The 20,784-nt window shown below is 41.5% G+C and overlaps 1 protein-coding gene across 1 annotated transcript; it reads left to right on the top strand.

The window, feature by feature from the left end:
- The first annotated feature begins 1,173 nt into the window (after positions 1 to 1,173).
- On the top strand, positions 1,174 to 2,714 carry LOC104223098 (extensin-like). Its single transcript, XM_009774454.2, has 2 exons — positions 1,174 to 1,552; positions 2,152 to 2,714. The coding sequence occupies exons 1-2, from the start codon at positions 1,174 to 1,176 to the stop codon at positions 2,712 to 2,714; spliced, it is 942 nt and encodes a 313-aa protein (XP_009772756.2).
- The last annotated feature ends 18,070 nt before the right edge of the window (positions 2,715 to 20,784 follow it).

The raw sequence follows: 20,784 nt of genomic DNA, 5'->3' as shown, positions 1-20,784 counted from the left end.
TATGTGAATTTTATTTTCAGAACTTGAAGAATTTGTGTCTAATTTCACGATCAATACTAAAAAAATTTGGTTAAGTAATAGTAGGAAAGAGGAGGGAAATAGAGTTTAGAGGAGAAAAATAACATAGGAATTAACCGTAAAAAAAAAAAGGGAGAAAAACGAAAAACAGAAAACATAATAAAGGATAGAGGAGTAATGTCCATTACTTTTATGGAATATGAGATTATTTATTATTATTTTGTTTTTTTAGCTTCTTTACATTTTTTCAGTGTTTCTTTTAATTTGAAAAGAGAATTTTAGGGAAACTGAAGTTTCACTATCTAATGAAATTAATAGAAATCAAATACTCCTACATTTGTGTATCTAGAATATAATTAAAATTAAAATATAGTGTATTAAAACCAAGAAAACACCCATTAGATATTTTTCTCTTCGAAAAATACAATAATAAAAAATGCAATCATGTATGCTCTAATTCTAACAGAAATAATTATATTTATGATCTCATAAAATAACTAAATTTTATATTTGTATACATGAAAAAACTAACATATTCTATCTCGATTAAAGTCATTTAAAAAAAACTAAGTGATCCTTTTTATAATCGCGAAGCGCGACCAATATAATTTCACTAATTTATTCTTTAAATTTTTGTTGAGAGATATAGGTTGCAATATCAAACATAAATCAAAACTAGAGCCATTTGTGAATGATACGAATAGCTCATTAATCACAATTAATAAAAGGACGTGTTACATTTAACAAAGGGAGTGTTTGAGAAGCCTAGTATACTAGTTAGGCGAGGTAAATAATTACAATTATCTTATATTAATTGTTATAATATTTGGATTTTAGCTTATAATGAATTTTACATTCAGATATAGATATGTCCATTTAATATTTTTATAAACCAGTGATAAACTTATCTGTTGGCATTCAAATTGATTATGACATGGAGACGCGAAGGAAGATGCTATGCACTGCTTGAGTTGGGATAAGGGATAACAATTTCAGAATAAAATATGTGATTATTTTATTTCGCATTTGGTTGTATTTTGAATTCGATATTAGCAATTTCGAGATTAGTTACACAATATTTGTGATATTATTTTATTCACATTGAGAGAGGAATAATAATCTAGGAATTACTGGAAAAAATACTAAAATGATAAAATGCTATTTTTCAAGGGTCTTCTTCCAAAGTCCTTTAAAAACTTCAAGATTAAAATTAAAACTAAAATTGTTACTACTCCTCCTCAACCATATTACTATTCCTCACCACCACCACCCAAGAAATCACCTCCTCCACCATATTACTACTCTTCTCCGCCACCACCAGTAAAGTCACCTCCAACTCCATATTACTACACCTCCCCACCACCACCAAAGAAGTCGCCTCTCCCACCATACTACTACACTTCACCACCACCACCTACTCATTACTATCCTCCACATCATTATATGGTGGTCGAGGTTGTCGGAAAGGTATACTGTTTTAGATGCTATGATTCAAAATATCCAGAAAAGTCTCATGGCAAGAAACACCTGAAAGGTACAATAATCTTTATGCCACACCCACTTTCTTTAATTTCTTTTAATTTATCATCAACATTTTTATTTAACACTATATTTTTTTTTTGTTGCTTTATTTGTTAAGCTCTTATAGGAATTCATAAATGTTTCGTTTTAATTTGGATATAAGATTCATCATATTTTACTGATGTCGAAATGTGCAATTAAAGTTTTGTGTACGCCACCTTCACTAAATTTCCGTTGAAAATTAAGATTTAAAATGTAAAAAAAATTTACAAGTTAGTGATTCGTAAAATATTGAAAATGAAGGTAGTTCTTGTTTGGTATTGAAGTATTTATTCTGAGGGTGTGATTATCTCACGTGAAGCCGACGAAAGTTTGTGTTGGCAGACAAATCGCGCATATTATCTGGCAATGTGTTTCCTTAATTATTAGTATAAGAATAATAAAATTAGAAAAATATAAGTTTTTGTCATGTGATCGAAAAGTTAGCTTTATATTATGAATAAGACAAATTTGGTTCTTGCATGAAGTGGGAAAAGTAAGATTGGGACATATGTTAGCAGCTCAATTATTTTAGTGTTACTTAATATATTATTTCTTTTTTTAAATATTTAGGTGCTGTTGTTGAAATAACTTGCAAGGCTGGTGACAAGAAAATTGTGAGTTATGGTACCACAAAGATCAACGGCAAATTCAGCATTACTGTTAAAGGATTTGAATATGGCAAATATGGAGCAAAGGCTTGCAAGGCTAAACTCCACAGTGCTCCAAAAAATTCAAATTGTGACATTCCTACAAACCTCCATTGGGGAGTAAATGGTGCTAACCTAAAAGTGAAGTCAAAGAACTATTATGAAGTTGTACTTTATGCAAAACCATTCGCTTATGGCTCTAAGACACCTTATGCGAAATGCATAAAACCTAAGCCTACACCTGCTCCATACTACTACAAATCTCCTCCACCTTCATCACCAACTTATATTTATAAGTCACCACCTCCTCCATCACCAGCATATGTTTATAAGTCACCACCTCCCCCAACCCGAACATACATTTACAAATCTCCGCCACCACCAACTAAGTCTCCATCATCTCATTATTATAAGTCTCCACCTCCACCATCACCTAAATCTGCACCTGTCACACCTCCTTTTTGCGCGCCCCGCCCCGAAGGGTAGAATGCGCGTGGGGAGTTTTTTCAATTTAAATGACAATATTCGAAATGGGATTATTTATTTAATTCAGAGTCGCCACTTGGGAAAGGTTTGGCTTTTGGTGTCCCAAGTCACCGGTTTATCTTGAATCCCAAATCGAGGAAATTTTCGACTTTTCCAAATGAAGTCTGCGAACCAGAAATTCTAAGTAAGGAATTCTGTTGACCCGAGGGAAGGTGTTAGGCACCCTCGAATCCCGTGGTTCTAGCACGGTCGCTTAAATTGTTATAATGGCTAAATATCTGATTTAAATACATGTTGTGACTTATGTGCTTTTATTAAGTTTAAACCGCTTTTATTATTATCATTTATTTTTATAGAATTGCAACGTCGTGAAAATGCATCTCGAACCACGTCACAATCAATGCACCCGTAGTTGTTAACACATTTCGACTCCGTTGAGATTTGAATTTGGGTCACATCAATGTGCACCCGTGTTTAAGAAGGTTAAATCATTAAAGGCGCGCCTAAAGCAACTAGCGTATTGTTATTTTGGGAAGGCCGTAAAATTCGCTAAACGGCTTGTCCCGAATTCTAAGTATTTTAATATATACATTTAGAGGGCCCCGCAGCTTGTGCATTTTGTTTGTCGAGGCTCGTCTCATTTTATTTAAAAGGATAAACCTGCAGTGACTACATCTTTACTATGTTCAGTCTAAAATAGAAGAAGGAAGATACATGTCAATTCAAGTATATGCTTTGGGCCTAATTCTTATCAATTTCTGATTAATTATTTATAAAGTAAAAAAAACGTCATACTTTATGAGAAATGTTCTAATTTGACAAAGAAATTACATGACAAAATGCTATGCTTATATCCAAAACATCTCTTGAATTGAATTCAAACTAGACTCATTTAGGCTAGATTAAGGGAATTAACCCACTAGGCATTATTACCACTGGGGGTTCGAACGTGCTCCTATATACTGCCTAGCGGGTCCTGATGAAAGAAACTAAAATAAAACAGAACATCATTGTGTAAGGTGGAAGTATTCTATCCTATGCATATCATTATAGCTAAACAGGAATCCGGTCAGTCACTATGTCAAATATTTGTACATTCTACGTACTGTACCATTACTTAACTCATATCAACAAACAACTATAAACTAAGATACAAGAGGCTAAAACTCAGTTAAGTATTAACTAACTAGATTTTTTTGCTATTGAATTACACACTAATCAATTTATACAAAGAAATCAATAGACCATGAGCATTACAAACAGACATTTAAACTTCTTCAAACTCCTTTCATTTCATGCTTTCGAACTGTTACAGTTTACACCAACATGGGACTTGAAATGTGTACCTGAATACTGAATACTGAAATGCAAAGAAGAAGTGGAAGCAAAGGGGTCAGCAGCAGCAGAAAGCAGAACAGCAGCAGCAGCAACAAACGAGGCAAGTAGAATTAAGAAAACAACTAGACCAAGTTCCAGAGTAAACCAACAGACAACCAGCAGACTCAATTGGATTTAGAAGAAATCAGTGTTGAACAAACAGATCAAGGCTAGTGAAATCAAGACAGCAGGAGAAGAATGCAATTTCTAGTTTTGTCTGTCTGAGTTAATCAGACAAAGTTCTTTTCCAGTTTTCTGTTTTCAGAACTTCACTCTTCTAAAAGTGTTCCCTCTCAATTCACTCTGTTCTTATCAATGTCTGTCTTTGTGTGTGTCTCTATTTCTCAGAACTTCAACCCTCAATGATTCAGTCTGAATCCCCTATGTCTGTCTCTCTAATCAGATGTCCTCCCTCCTATCTCTCTTTCTAAAACTGATGGAAGTCCTCCTCTTTTATAAGCCTAAAGTCATCCCTTTAACAGCCTGTTTAGACCATCAGAATACCCTCCCATGTGCTGCCCCTTTTCAGTTTCCACTTAGCTAATTAAGTATAAACAAAACCCCATGATATTCCCTTGGCAGGCTTACCTTTAGTAATGTTTATTATTTCTGAAACTAAAGTAGGGTGTGGGCAGCAGGATGTAGTCTGACAGCATATGCTGTCAAACTATTTAATTCAAAAAGCCCTTAGGCAGGGCACAGGCTGTTCACAAATGCACATGTTGTGCACAAGTGCACATGCCCTCCAATTTCAAAACTGTAACTAAACAAAACATTGATTTTACATTTCTGATTCAAATTAACAATTATAAGCACTAGACTCAGTTCTTAATTGATTCAGGCAATGTTTAACTGCAGCAGGTCAATTTGTTATTGTTCAGATAGTTAAAACTAATTGACGACATATGTCGACTCGACTATATTAATCATAACAGGTACAATCGTAGCCAAAATCAGACATTTAAAAGTATCAAGCACATGATTTGAATTATACTGACTAAGCAGAATTGTACTCGAGGAATCAGTTAATCAGTTCAAATTTGAAGCTCAATTATTCGCACAGCACATACACATATACACATTATCAGTAACAAGTAGAAGAAAGAAACAATCAAACACAAAGGCTCGGGCAAGGTGGACAGGATACAGTTAATAAAACTCAAACAACAGATTTCACCAAACATGAACAGCTTTTAGAACAATCACATGGACTAAAACAAATAAAGAAAAGAAAGCAAACTCACCTTAAAACCCGAAAAATCAAAAAATCTTAACTTGGATTCGAACAGACCTTTCTTAAGGCTGAACGGACTTTAATCGAAGTGTTTCTCAGATGAGAAACACTTCGATTAAGGTCCATTAGGCCCTAACCTCTTGGCTTAACAGGTACGGACCAGGCTTGGGGTTTTTTAGGTTTTGTGGAAGGTAGATTTGGAACTTGGGCTTCCAGGGTTAGATTCGGACCAAACCAAGCATGGTTTGGTCACGAGGGGGGTCCTGGGGTTGTCTTGTATGAATCTAAGGCAGATCGGTGTAGATCGAGTTTTGCTCGAATCTTCAAATGAAGATTCGAGGACCTAGAGGATGATTCGAACTAAACGGACTACAGATCCATGTTCAGGGTGTCAAGGTGGTTTTAGGGTGTTAAGGTGAAGGTCATCGGCGTTCATGCCGCCGGCTTTCATGGTGAAGGGGTACAGAGGCGGCTCTAGGGTTTGGGGTTCTTGTGAAGACGATGAAGGCTGGGGTTCGGATAGGGGGCAGGGTAAGGTTACGAGCTTATATAGTTAGTGGGTAGGTGGATCCTGGCCGTTGGATGAGATGTGATGAAGGGCCAGGATCCTTCGACTAACAGAGAACGGCGTCGTTTCAAGGGTAAAGGGTTGGGGTCGGTCCGGGTGAGACGGGTCGGGTCTGTTAGTGGGTTCGGGGTGAGAGATCTTGGCCGTTGATCTTTCAGAGATCAACGGCTTAGATCAGCCTGGATTAAAACGACGTCGTTTGTATGTTCTCGGAGTAGGCTGGTCACGGACCGGGCAGGCCTGGGTTTTGGGCTTAGTTTGTTTGGGCCAATTTATTTAAAATTGGCCCAATTCCGGAAAAAGGATTTTTTTTTTATTATTTTCTTTTCTTCTTTATTTTAAAAACAAACCTAAGTAAAATCAAATTAAAATTAAATAAACACTTAATACAATTATTTGCACACACATTAAAATATTTCAAAACAGGTAAAATCAAACAAAAACAAAATCACGGACAAAGATGCCTATTTATGATTTTCTATTTAACAACCGGATTACGGTTCAAATTATGCATGACACACACATTTTTTGTATTTTGTTTTAATAAAAATAAAAATGGGCAAAACTCATAATTAATTAACAAAGTGCCATGTAAAAATCCAAAAATTGTACAACGGGACCAATTGTTATTATTTTTTATTTCTTTTGGAGCGATTGTCGCGCGAAAGAAAAATCACGTGCTCACAGCTGCCCCTCTTTGTTCGGAAACACAAAGAGTTTTCGTGCAAAGATAAAGTGAGCGTGTATGAGCGATTTTTGCCTATGGACTACTCCGTGTGAAGCATGTTTTTTTTTTGAAAGATCTGACCGAATCTTGCTTCAAAGATTTCCTACATATCCTGGGTTAAACAGGAATCAGGTCAATGTAGTTCGGGAAAATTTTGGTAGCTGGGACTACCATGGGATTGCAATGCTTGCTGTTACTGCTGTTGCTATTGTCACCGCTGCTTTACTGACCGCCTTATTACAAAAGAAAAATTGAAACTGAACTAAACACTTATATGCATGTCAACTGCTAGTTACAAGATTCCTATCTATGATTCTTTTGCGACTTGATCTTGGGTCTTAGCTGATTCTGCTTGTAGACTCCGATCTGAATCTTGATGCTTGCGAGTTGCGGCGACTTGTTTAATCTCTGGGATACTGAGTGAGACGCGATTGGCAGGGTTCAGGACCTTAATCAAATGTTGGAGTCAATCTGCCTTCCATTTACTCCGATATCTCGGGACATCTTCTTTTTTTTTCTTCTTTGATTCTGAGTTGAGACTCATCTCGTGGGTCATTTCGATCCGTGTGGCTCGAGGTTAGACCTGCGGGAGAAAACAAACAAACGAACGAAATTTTCTGCCCCAGTTTCACTAGGAAAATTTCGTTAATTATTCGCCAGGAAGTTCATAAAATTGATGAAGGAAGATAAAAATGCTTAGTTCAGGATTGGAGCCCTAATACCGACTAGCTGGGGAGAAGTTCAGTTTTAGAGTTTGAAACTCTAATACTGACCAACTGGGAAAAAGTTCAGTTTAAGGTTTAAAACCCTAATGTTGACTAAATGGAAAAAAAAATTCAGTTTAGGGTTTAAAACCCTAATGCTGACTGCATGGAAAAGCTCAGTTTAGGGTTTAAAACTCTAATGCTGGTTGAATGGAAAAAGTTCAGTTTAGGGTTTAAAACCCTAATGCTGACTAAAGGGAAAATTCAGTTTTAGGGTTTAAAACCCTACTGCTGATTGCATGGAAAAGCTCAGTTTAGGGTTTAAAACCCTAATGCTGGCTGAATGGAAAATTCAGTTTAGGGTTTAAAACTCTAATGCTGATTGCATGGAAAAGCTCAGTTTAGGGTTTAAAACCCTAATGCTGGCTGAATGGAAAAAGTTCAGTTTAGGGTTTAAAACCCTAATGCTAACTAAAAGGAAAATTCAGTTTAGGGTTTAAAACCCTAATGCTGATTGCATGGAAAAGCTCAGTTTAGGGTTTAAAACCCTAATGCTGGCTGAAAGGAAAAGTTCAGTTTAGGGTTTAAAACCCTAATGCTGACTAAAAGGAAAATTCAGTTTAGGGTTTAAAACCCTAATGCTGATTGCATGGAAAAGCTCAGTTTAGGGTTTAAAACCCTAATGCTGGCTGAATGGAAAAGCTCAGTTTAGGGTTTAAAACCCTAATGCTGGCTGAATGGAAAAAGTTCAGTTTAGGGTTTAAAACTCTAATGCTGACTAAAAGGAAAATTCAGTTTAGGGTTTAAAACCCTAATGCTGATTGCATGGAAAAGCTCAGTTTAGGGTTTAAAACCCTAATGCTGGCTGAATGGAAAAGCTCAGTTTAGGGTTTAAAACCCTAATGCTGGCTGAAATGGAAAAAGTTCAGTTTAGGGTTTAAAACCCTAATGCTGACTAAAAGGAAAATTCAGTTTAGGGTTTAAAACCCTAATACTGATTGCATGGAAAAGCTCATTTTAGGGTTTAAAACCCTAATGCTGGCTGAATGGAAAAAGTTCAGTTTAGGGTTTAAAACCCTAATGCTGACTAAAATGGAAAAAGTTCAGTTTAGGGTTTAAAACCCTAATGCTGACTAAAGGGAAAATTCAGTTTAGGGTTTAAAACCCTAATGCTGATTGCATGGAAAAGCTCAGTTTAGGGTTTAAAACCCTAATGCTGGCTGAATGGAAAAAGTTCAGTTTAGGGTTTAAAACCCTAATGCTGACTAAAATGGAAAAAGTTCAGTTTAGGGTTTAAAACCCTAATGCTGACTAAAGGGAAAATTCAGTTTAGGGTTTAAAACCCTAATGCTGGCTGAAAGGAAAAGTTCAGTTTAGGGTTTAAAACCCTAATGCTGACTAAAAGGAAAATTCAGTTTAGGGTTTAAAACCCTAATGCTGATTGCATGGAAAAGCTCAGTTTAGGGTTTAAAATCCTAATGCTGGCTGAATGGAAAAAGTTCAGTTTAGGGTTTAAAACCCTAATGCTGACTAAAAGGGAAAAAGTTCAGTTTAGGGTTTAAAACCCTAATGCTGACTAAAGGGAAAATTCAGTTTAGGGTTTAAAACCCTAATGCTGATTGCATGGAAAAGCTCAGTTTAGGGTTTAAAACCCTAATGCTGGCTGAATGGAAAAAGTTCAGTTTAGGGTTTAAAACCCTAATGCTGACTAAAATGGAAAAAGTTCAGTTTAGGGTTTAAAACCCTAATGCTGACTAAAGGGAAAATTCAGTTTAGGGTTTAAAACCCTAATGCTGATTGCATGGAAAAGCTCAGTTTAGGGTTTAAAACCCTAATGCTGGCGGAATGGAAAAAAGTTCAGTTTAGGGTTTAAAACCCTAATGCTGACTGAAAGGAAAAAAAGTTCAGTTTAGGGTTTAAAACCCTAATGCTGACTAAAGGAAAAATTCAGTTTAGGGTTTAAAACCCTAATGCTGATTGCACGGAAAAATTCAGTTTAGGATTTAAAACCCTAATGCTGATGGCTGGGGACAAAATTCGAGAACAACCACTGACTTCTTTTTTTGAATTTTCTTATTTTAGTAAAAGAATAAAAGGGTGTTTCGTGGAAACTTACCTTTCGAGTGAATTCCTTATTGCCAAAATGTTTCTTGTACCCATGTACCTTCTTCTTTGGGCGACACCTGCTTCTTGCACGGCTGTCTTGGATTAAGCCTGTTTGAACTTTTCAGACAAAGAACATTTGTTATTTCGGAAAATGACGGTCGGTTTGGCGACCTTGATCGTTCCCGGTTGCCTTGTTGCGTCTTCATTTCTGTCGCGAAGTCCCGCTATTGATTTGATTCATATGTCGGAACCCTTTAGACTGCTCAGGCTTGCATTTCCAGATTCTGTGATGATTTGCCTCGTAAGGCTCTTTTTCTTTTCTCTCTCTTTTTTGTCCCGTTTTGATTGGAGGTTCTCAACGGGGATTTTACTGGAGGTATTCTGTGGGAATTTGTACAAAAGGAAGCTCTGTGGGGGAGTATTTACAAAGTGGATTCTTTGTGTGGATTTTGTACAATGGGGCATGCTGGGTATTTGTTTCAAAGCGGGCTTTCTAGGCTTGGTTGGGGTAAGCTTGTTGGGGAATTTTTACAAAGGGACTTGCTAGGGATGTGCCGGGGAAATTCCAACGGGGATTTTTTTTTTTTCATTATTGGGGAGATTCTGTGGGGGATTGTACAGGAGGGGACTCTGTGGGGATTCGTCCGAAGGCGGACTTGCTGGGGGAAATTTCTCTTTTTTCCTCTTTACTTCGAGCGCCATCAAACACCATGATTTATCAAGTTTGGACAGATGTACCAATGAAACGGGGTGTTTTCCTTCATGAAATGGAATTCCGTGAAAACAAACCTGCCACCTGCCCTCTCCGGTATATCCTGAACTTGGGGTTAAAACATAAAAAGGGATTCGAAGATAAACAAAGAAAAGATAAAACGAATTTCAGAAAAGGAGTGTCCCCTTCGGGACGAGAAAGACTTATCTGAGGAAGATAATGCTGGCTTTAAATGACATGACATGCTCTTTGGACTGGACGCCTGACTTTCCATGAGCTTGCATTTCCCTCAACCAGAACGGATCTGTGATTTCAAACCTGGTGGAACTTTGCCGAAACCTCCTTGGGTGGGGTCACTCTTTCGGCAAACAGCGCCCTTTTCGGGTTTTCGCCGGCTGACCTCTCTCATTTCTCTTCCTGTCATCGCTTGATAGCACTCTTTGTGAGTTTTTACTAAACAAGCTCTCTCATTTTGGTTTCTCTACTCCCGTCGCCTCATGGTGCACGAAGGTTTTCACCAACGAGACTCTCTCATTTTATCTCTCTCAATTCAGAGTGTGCCGGTCTCCATTTGTGACGTTTATTGGTTTCCCAATATCTTTGGTAATTGATTTGAAGGCTTGTGCTTGGTAAAGAGAAGTAGATGATACTAACTTCCAAACTGCTCGACGTGCCCCGGTTTCAATTTCAGGGTGAATGGGGTTTTATTGTTGGTGTGACTGAACCTCAGGGAGAGGCTGCCTACGTATCCTTTCGGAATCAAGTCAAACGTAGTTCAGGCCTCTATCAATGTTTTTTTTTTTTGTAGAGAGGATTGGGTAGTGTTTGGGAGTAGTGGGGAATAAAACCTTTGTCATTTTCAAATGTGTCAGGGCCACTGGAGTATGATTTAGACGTAGTATCTCTTGACTGCATCTGCATTTACTGTTGTGTCGGGGTCATTCCCTTCGATATCACATAAATACAACGCTCCTCTTGGCAATATCTTCCTTATGATGTATGGGCCTTTCCAATTTGGAGCAAACTTCCCTTTTGCTTCCTCATGATGTGGCAGAATACGCCTCAGTACCAGCTGACCTACTTCGAAATTCCTGGGCCGGACTTTCTTGTTGTAAGCACGGGCCATTCTTCGTTGGTACAACTGTCCATGACAAACCGCGGCCATTCGCTTTTCATCAATCAAAGTCAATTGCTCTAGCCGAGTCTTGACCCACTCGCTGTCTTCGATTTCCGCTTCGACAATGGTTCGAAGCGAAGGAATTTCTACCTCTGCTGGTATTACAGCCTCGGTCCCATAAACCAAAAGATAAGGAGTCGCTCCTACTGATGTGCGTACCGTAGTGCGGTACCCTAACAATGCAAATGGTAACTGCTCATGCCACTGTCAGGAACTTTGGATGGTCTTCCTCAAAATCTTCTTGATGTTTTTTGTTTGCCGCTTCCACAGCACCATTGGCCTTTGGCCGATAAGGAGTAGAATTCCTATGCGTTATCTTGAATTGCTCGCATACATCTCCCATCAAGTGACTGTTCAAGTTTGCTGCGTTATCTGTAATGATAGTCGCAGGAATACCGAAACGACAGATAAGATTTGAGTGTACAAAATCCACCACAGCTTTCTTAGTGACCGACTTGAGAGTGACAGCCTCTACCCATTTTGTGAAGTAGTCTATGGCAACCAGTATAAACCTGTGTCCATTCGAAGCCTTTGGTTCGATTGGTCCAATGACGTCCATGCCCCAGGCGACAAATGGCCAAGGCGCAGACATGGGATGCAGTTCTGTGGGAGGTGCATGAATCAGATCACCGTGCACCTGACACTGATGACACTTCCGAACGAAGCTAAAGCAATCCTTTTCCATGGTTATCCAGTAATAACCTGCTCGAAGGATTTTCTTCGCTAAGACATACCCGTTCATGTGAGGTCCGCACACACCTGCGTGTACTTCGTGCATGATCTTTCTTGCCTCCTCGATATCGACACATCTTAGAAGATTGAGGTCCGGGGTCCTCTTATACAACAATTCACCGCTTAGAAAGAAACCACTTGCATGTCGCCTAATGGTCCTCTTTTGATCTCCAGTAGCGTGCTCGGGGTATTCTTGTGTCTTTAGGAACCTCTTGATGTCATGGTACCAAGGCTGCGTATTTGATCCCGCCTCGATTACATTGCAGTAACCGTGTCTTTCCTTGATTTGGATTTCCAAAGGATCGACGTGGGCGTTGCCCGGGTAGGGTAGCATTGAAGCCAAAGTAGCAAGTGCATCTGCCAGTTCATTGTGACACCTCGGGATATACCTGAACTCTATTGATGTAAAGCGCTTGCTGAGGTCCTCCACATGCTGTCGGTAAGGGATAAGTTTGACATCCCGAGTTTCCCATTCGCCTTTGAGCTTGCCGGATAATCAGGTCAGAATCTCCCATAATCAGTAAGTCTTCGACATCCTGATCGATTGCCATATGCATGCCCATGATGCAGGCTTCATACTCAGCTGTATTATTTGTGCAAAAGAAACGAAGTCTAGCTGTGGCGGGATAATGCTGACCAGAAGGCGAGATCAAAATTGCCCCAATCCCTACACCCTTGGCGTTCACGGCTCCATCAAAGAACATCTTCCAAACATGAGCTTCCTCCGAGACCACTTCTACGGTGTTTACTTCTTCATCTGGAAAGTAGGTATCCAATGGCTGGTATTCCTCATCGACCGGATTTTCGGCCAAATGATCTGCTAACGCCTGGGCTTTCATTGCCGTGCGAGTGACATAGACTATGTCGAATTCCGTAAGCAAGATTTGCCATTTAGCCAGTCTCCCAGTAGGCATTGGTTTCTGAAATATATACTTCAAAGGATCCAACCTGCTTATGAGGAGCGTAGTGTGGGCTTGGAGATAATGTCTCAACTTTTGAGCAACCCATGTGAGAGCGCAGCATGTCCTTTCCAGCAGAGTGTATTTGGCCTCGTAGCCGGTGAATTTCTTGCTCAAGTAGTAGATTGCTTGCTCTTTCTTTCCGGTTACGTCGTGTTGCCCGAGGACGCAACCGAAAGAGTTCTCCAAGACTGTCAGATACAAGAAAAGTGGCCTTCCCGATTCTGGAGGGACCAAGACCGGGGGATTCGAAAGGTATTCTTTGACTTTATCAAAAGCTTCTTGACATTCAGTGGTCCATTTAATCGCTGCATCTTTCCTTAACAGCTTGAATATGGGCTCACACGTGCTTGTCAGCTGGGCAATAAACCGACTGATGTAATTCAACCTGCCCAAAAGACTCATCACGTCTTTCTTTGTTCTCGGGGGAGGTAGATCTATGATGGATTTTATCTTAGTTGGATATAGCTCGATTCCTCTCCTGCTTACGATGAAGCCCAAAAGTTTGCCTGACGGAACTCCAAAAGCGCATTTGGCTGGGTTCAGCTTCAAGTCATACTTCCTTAATCTCTCAAAGAATTTCCTCAAGTCTTGGATGTGATTATCCTGCGTCCTGGACTTGACTATCACATCGTCCACGTACACCTCTATTTCCTAATGCATCATGTCATGGAAAATGACAGTCATGGCCCTCATGTAAGTAGCCCCGGCATTCTTCAAACCAAATGGCATGACCCGGTAACAGTAGGTGCCCCAAGGCGTGGTGAAGGCAGTTTTCTCGGCGTCCTCTTCATCCATCAATACCTGATGATACCCAGCGTAACAATCTACGAAAGACTGTATCTCGTGTTTGGCGCAATTATCAACGAGGATGTGGATGTTGGGCAGCGGGAAATTATCTTTAGGACTTGCTCTGTTCAGATCTCGGTAATCTACACATACCCGAGTTTTCCCGTCCTTTTTGGTACTGGAACCACATTCGCCAACCATGTTGTATATTGGACTACCCGAATCACTCCCGTTTTCAGTTGTTTGGTGATCTCCTCTTTAATCTTGTCGCTGACCTCAGTTTTGAACTTTCGTTGCTTTTGTTGAACTGGAGGACAATCAGGATGAATCGGCAATTTATGAACCACTAGATCAACACCTAGTCCCGGCATGTCATCATATGACCAAGCAAACACGTCTTTAAATTCAAAAAGAAGTTGAATTATCGCCTCTCGCGTTTTCTTGTCCGTGTGAATGCTTATCTTGGTCTCCCGGATTTCTTCCGGGGTTCCTAAATTTACCGGTTCAGTGTCATTCAGATTTGGCTTAGGTTTATTCTCGAAATATTCCAACTCTCGGTTTATCTCCCTAAAAGCCTCTTCCGCATCATATTCTGGTTCTGGGTTCATTAATTCGCAGTTAAATAACTCATTGTGATCTGGGCGTGAAGTCCGCAAGCATGTCATATTTAAAGCCGCGTTATTATGACTGAAAAGAAAGGTAAAAGGAAAAATAACAAAAATCAGAACAAAAGAAAGAATGGGAAAGCAATGATGATTTTTTTTATTTTTCTTTGGAAAGTTGGAAGACAACAATGTTTACAACTTAGGAATTCAAAACAACAATTGAAAAGAAGAAAACGTTCAAGTTATGTCCTGGAGATAACTTGTGACACAGGAAAGGTGGCAGGACAGGTCTACCCGGACTTCCGTCTAGTCGGGAATGGCGTAGCCTCCCAGTTTTGAAGTTTGGCGTTCGGCCCCATGTACATCATCTCAGCAATGCTTGTGCCTTCACCTGGTTGAACCATGTGGACCTCGTAGAGCATCTTTCTCATCGCCCCACATATCTCCTCGATTTCCTCAGCTGTGAAGACCTCATCATCTTCTTCTTCAGCGTACCTTGGCCTGATGAAAGTTGCATATAAATCCGGCAGTGGTCGAGGTAACTTCCAACCCTCATTTTTCCTTTTCTTTGCCCACTCTTCGTCTGCTGGAGTAGGTTTGAAACCTAGTCCAAAAGGTTTCTTGGTGACTGGCAAGGTAATGGGTTCTGTTATTCCCTGAAGGGTTCGTCCAAGCCCCTTCCCTGGCCTAAATCCGTGCCGGATCATCTCTTTGGCCACCATAACCGAGGCGTTAGACAAGAAAGGCTGGGGGCAGGGTATTCCCTCTTCGTGCTGCTCTGCCAGTACAATCTCAAAAGCTTGATAGACCGTATGTTCGCTCCCTTCTCTCGGTTCCAGATATGGGGTGGATGGGTCCCGATAAATAGCATGCTCATCTTCCCCATGGACCACGATCTCTCTGTCTTCGTACTCGAACTTCACCATCTGGTGAAGAGTGGAAGGCACGGCTCCTGCCGCATGGATCCAAGGTCTGCCAAGGAGAAAATTGTAGGATGTATCCATGTCGAGCACCTGGAAGGTTACTTGAAATTCGACTGGTCCTATGACCAACAACAGGTCTATTTCTCCCATGGTATCTCTCTTGATGCCGTCGAAAGCCCTTACGCAGACATTGTTGGGTCGGATTCTTCCGGTCCCAATTTCCATTCTTTGTAGCGTGGAGAGCGGGCAAATGTCAACGCCTGAGCCCCCATCCAACATTACCCGCTTGACATAATAGTCTTCGCATTTAACTGTTAGATGCAAAGCCTTGTTGTGTGCCGCTCCTTCCGGGGGTAGATCGTTCTTGCTGAAAGAGATTTGGTTGACGGCGAAGAATCTTTCTGTCATCCGCTCTAATTGTTCTACCGAGGTTTCAACTGGCACATATGCTTCATTCAGAGTCTTCAGTAAGATCTTTTGATGCTCGGTCGACCTCATTAACAATGACAGCATGGACACTTGCTCGGGGTACTTGCGCAGTTATCTATCACTTCGTAATCCGGCATTTTCATTTGTTGGAAGAACACTTCCGCTTCTTCAACACTTACGGGCTTCTTTGGCGGGAAGCGCCTTTGTGTGGCGTTGTTCAGTTCTTGGGTATTTGAATACCTTCCAATGAAAGTATTTTCTGGAAGTTCTCCCATGACCTCTTTACCTTTGTACATTACCAAAGTCTTTTGATAATTCCACGGCACTGTGGACGGGTTGGTCATTGGCTTTTGTGGCACGCGTCCGATAACCACTGGCTCATTCAGCCGAGGTGGTTGAATCGTCCCCCGGACCACATAGGCCCCTTTCGGCACGTACATAGGTTTTGTCTTTTTGATTCCGAAGTTCTGCGTCTTCTCAGCTCGACCTCGTGGTATGTAAAGAATCCATCCTTTACCGGTACCACTTTCTTCTCCACCTTCTTTTCAGGCACTTTCTTTATAGCTTTGGCCTCCTCCCCCTTTTCTGGTTTCTGGTCTACTTCGGGCCTCTTCCCCGTGTCGACAATGGCAATTATGGCTTTCAGAGCGGGGTCGAACTCTTTGTCTTCACAAATCATTCCGATCAGCGGCCCATTATTGTGAGCAGGCAATGGATTGTTAGTCACATTTGGGATCTCTTCGTCCCTTAGCACTATTTTCCCTTGCTCTATCAAATTCTCGACCACTCTTTTCAACGACCAGCAGTCATTTGTATCATGTCCCTCGGCCCCTGAATGATAGGCGCATCTGACTCCAGCTTTGTAAGAAGGTGACGTCGGGTTTTGCCTTGTTTGAGGGATTGGTTGCAAGAAACCCAATTGGACTAGCTTAGGGAACAAAGTAGAGTATTGCTCACCGATGGGCGTGAAAGTCCGCCGTCGAGGTGGCTCCTGAGGGCGAAAGTTATTCTGCGGGGGTTGTGGGTTATAGTGGTTGCGGTAAGGAGGCTGATTTCTGGGAGGTGGAGCTGGGCCTCGGTTGGCTTGTTGTGGTGGATGGGCATAAGGTTGGGCATTCATGACCATATAAGGCTGATGAGCATATGCCAAATTGGAGTGGGGGAAATAGTGTTGTGGGGTTCTTTCCGGGAAACGGGGCCTGGGATGACGATACTCCCTTGCTTCCGAGGCTGCCATAGTTGTTTCTTCTTTCTTCTTCCCTCTGGTCATTCCTCCGGACCCGCTTTGGACGGCCTGGGAGGTTGCCCTTATGGCTGCTTGACTCAGAATCCTACCTGTTTTCAGACCATTTTCTACCATCTCTCCAATCTTGATCGCTTCCGCGAATGGCTTACCCATGGCTGACATCATGTTTTGGAAATAGTCAGATTCTTGAGCCTGGAGAAAAGTAGTGACCATTTCCACTTCATCCATGGGAGGCTTCACTCTTGACGCCTGTTCACGCCACTTAATAGCATATTCCCTGAAGCTTTCTGAAGGTTTCTTCTTCAAATTTGACAGCGAATTTCGGTCTGGCGCAATGTCGATGTTATACTGGAATTGTTTCACAAAATCTCTGGCGAGATCATCCCATATATGCCATCGGGACATTTCCTGGTCCATATACCATTCCGAGGCTATCCCTACTAGACTTTCCCCAAAATATGCCATTAGCAGTTCTTCTTTTCCGCCGGCTCCCCGCAATTGGTTGCAGTATTTCTTAAGATGTGCAATGGGGTCACCGTGCCCATCGTATTTCTCGAACTTTGGGGTCTTGAAACCCGCTGGCAGGTGCACGTGAGGGAACATGCATAGGTCGGCGTAAGAGACGCTCTTCTGTCCGCTCAATCCTTGCATATTCTTCAAACTTTGTTCAAGGCTTCTCATTCTCTTGGCAATCTCATTTTGTTCTGCAATTCTGGGGTTCTGATCCTGCCCGGGTGCAAGCTCGCACTGAGGCGGTAGAGGATTAGTGCTGGTAGCGAACCTAGTTGGTTCCATTGAGAACGATGGTGCTTGGAATGTAAAAGAGGATGAGTCAAAGCTTGGCTTGTACGTGGTAGGCTGTGCCGTAATCGGGCAAGGCGATGCAGTAAAGATGTTCATGCTTGCATCAGTGGATGACATTCGGGGATGAGGCTCAGAAGGCGATCCAGCAGAGAAGGCTGAGGTGGCTGGGTACCCGAATGGGGTAGCAGGATAATTTATGGGGACATTAGAAGTCCCACTTGACCTGGAGAATAATTCAGGGAATCCGGGGACGACACTTGGCGGCTCTTTCCCATTATTCCAATCGTCCAGCATTTCCAACATGCGGAGCCGTAGGATTCTATTTTCCTCCGCAGTTGCGGATTCAGGTGTGAGGACGGCTGAGATCGAGCTTTCCTCGGAAACAGGGATTGTTTGCAATGGAATTTCTGAAGACATTTCCACACTTCCTTTTGACCTGGTGAAGTAAGTGTGAGTACTGCTTCTGGTCCTAACAACAGGTAGTTGAACACTTCTCCTTGACCTCGTGAAGTATGAGTGCGAGGCCAGACTTTCACCAAACCAACCGTCTTTCCAAAAACCCTGGAATACTCAACGACAAACGCACGGTTAATTTGTAGCAAATAACAGATAGTTAATCTCACGTTGGGCATGATGCACCTATACAGTTAAGTGGATTACTATATGTTTGCTACGAGAGCATGCGTCATTCCGGCATTTTTCCTCTTATTAGTTTTTCCCCTTCTTTTCTTTTTTTTTTCTTTTTTGTTTTTTTTGTTTTTTATCTTTCTTTTTTTTCTTTTATTTTGCAGTAAAAGAAATGCGACCGGATCCGATGAGGATTGCCTACGTATCACGATGCCTACGTGAATCAGATCATTACGTAGTTCGAAAAACACAAATGAGCGTAAAAGAAGCAACCTCTTTATTGTTGAAATGGTCTATTACAAACTACATTTTGCAAAAGAAAAAGCGAACTTTGAAAATAAACCTAGACTCAAAATAGACTAAAAATCACCCTGATGGGAAAAACAAGCAGAAGATGCTAAGATACAGATTTGACCTATGAGTGCATTATGGTTTTGAAAATTGGTGTCCGCGGGGCATCGTTCGGCCTCACCGCGGTCCTAGGCGTGAGATCCCTCTCAAGTTGCTCCAGCTCATGCATAGTCTGCTTGACATAACCCATTACTGCCGAGAGGACGGTAACGCTGGACATGTTCTCACATCGTAGACATCGTCTGGTGATGGCATGGGCAATGGCCTTGATCCTATCTCTGGTTTGCTTTTTCTCTACGAGTAGGCATTTTATCTGATCGCTATATATCTTGAATACTTGAGCATCCTATATATGCTGATGCTTCAGTCGCCGTACTTCCAAATTTATCTGGGCTATTGAGTCGTACCAGTATCTGCTCTCAATTTGGAAATCCTTGGCCTGATTAGCTGCTTTGATCTCAAGTGTAGCCATCTCTCTCTTCATTTTAGCAATAGCCTTCTCGTGGTCGCCTTCCAATTGATTCAGGTATCGGCGATGCACATCTGCTCTTGTATCCCACTGTGCCCTGAGCTCTCCTATGACGTTTTCAGATTTCTCCAAACCATCTTGCCATTCCCTGATTTCACTTTTTAGCCTTTTTATCAGTTGCTCGTCTGATCGACGCCTTGGCTGTTTATCCGCATCCACCCTTATCTGTTTGATCTGGGCTCTAAGCATTTCGTTTTCCTGAATTAACCTGTTCCGCTCTCCCAGATTGGTAGCAACTTGTATGTTGTGCTCATATTTCAAGCTTCCCACTTGTTGCTTTAACCTGCTGATTTCGGCGCAACAGCCTCTTTCCTTTGCTAACCAATCCCACTGTCTTTGCGATGATTCGGTGAAATTCCGGATGTGGGGTCTCTTAGTTGGCCTTTCATGCTCAAGTTACCTTCTATACCATGCAAGGTAACCTGGCGCCATCTCTCCTTTGGCTCGATCCCGCACGCAAGTATCTGATTTCAAATATTGACACTCACTCCAGATTTGGCGAATCTTTGCTTCTGGGAATTGTCCGTTAGGACTTATTTCAACTGCTTGAGTGCTAAGATCTTCCTCATGAGGTACTGTCTGGCATCTTCCGAACTGTCTCAAAACTCGGCAGGATGCGTAAGGTTGAATGCTCTTAAGCCCCATTAGTAAGAAATGAGTTTTAGCTGCAGACATATATAGGATCTCATCAACAGGCAACCATCCTAGCGTCCACTGTATTTGGCTGGCAGTAAGAGCTTGAAAGAACGAGGTCCATGCCAGGACTCCTTTGGGCAAACTGATCTCTTTGGTTCTCGTGTAAGATTCTTCTTTGCAAGTCTTTTCCGGGGAACCATGGCTCAAAATCTCGGAATGATGGCAGAGGTGCTCGGTCATCCATATCTGTAGGAGCAAGTTACAACCTTCGAAGAAATTTCCCCCGGTTTTACAAACTGTAAGAGCTCGAAAGATGTCAGATACCACCATAGGTGCGAGAGTACTGTCACTTTGCGTGAGTAAAGTGCTGACGACCCCGGATACCTTCAAATCAATGTTTCCGTCTTTCCTTGGAAATACCAGAAGGCCCAGGAACATCATCATGAACGCTACCCGTCTGTGCTTGTCCCACTTTTGACGAACTCCTTTGCTGCACAGTTTGTTGATTGGATTATTGAATCCCCCCTCATGACCGTACCTATCATATATGAAGCATGGAGTACAAAATCCGGCTGCCAGATCCGGGTTGTGGACTGTTCTAGGTATCTTCAATGAATCTAGGAACCGATGTACCGTGACGACTCTTGGGGCGACCAAGTATTTTTCCCTCAAGGGAAGTTCAGTATTCCCGATGTATCCGGCCATTTCTTCCAAAGTCGGGGTGAGTTCAAAATCAGAGAAATGGAAAACATTGTGCGCCGGGTCCCAATAGGTAACCAAAGCTCTTATGATATCTCCCCGAGGCTGGATTTCCAATAAACCCACAAGACCTTTC

The sequence above is a fragment of the Nicotiana sylvestris genome, chromosome 2 (genome assembly GCF_000393655.2).
Source record: "Nicotiana sylvestris chromosome 2, ASM39365v2, whole genome shotgun sequence".
Lineage (NCBI taxonomy): Eukaryota > Viridiplantae > Streptophyta > Magnoliopsida > Solanales > Solanaceae > Nicotiana > Nicotiana sylvestris.
The sequence above is the reverse complement of the archived record's forward strand: the minus strand, read 5'-3'. Positions and strand labels throughout refer to the sequence as shown.

Excerpts from the sequence above, each read along its gene's own strand:
- LOC104223098 (XM_009774454.2), top strand. The coding sequence starts at position 1,174 with ATGCTATTTTTCAAGGGTCTTCTTCCAAAGTCCTTTAAAAACTTCAAG. Across the intron at positions 1,553-2,151 it reads TGGCAAGAAACACCTGAAAG|GTGCTGTTGTTGAAATAACT; the intron begins GTACAATAATCT and ends TTAAATATTTAG.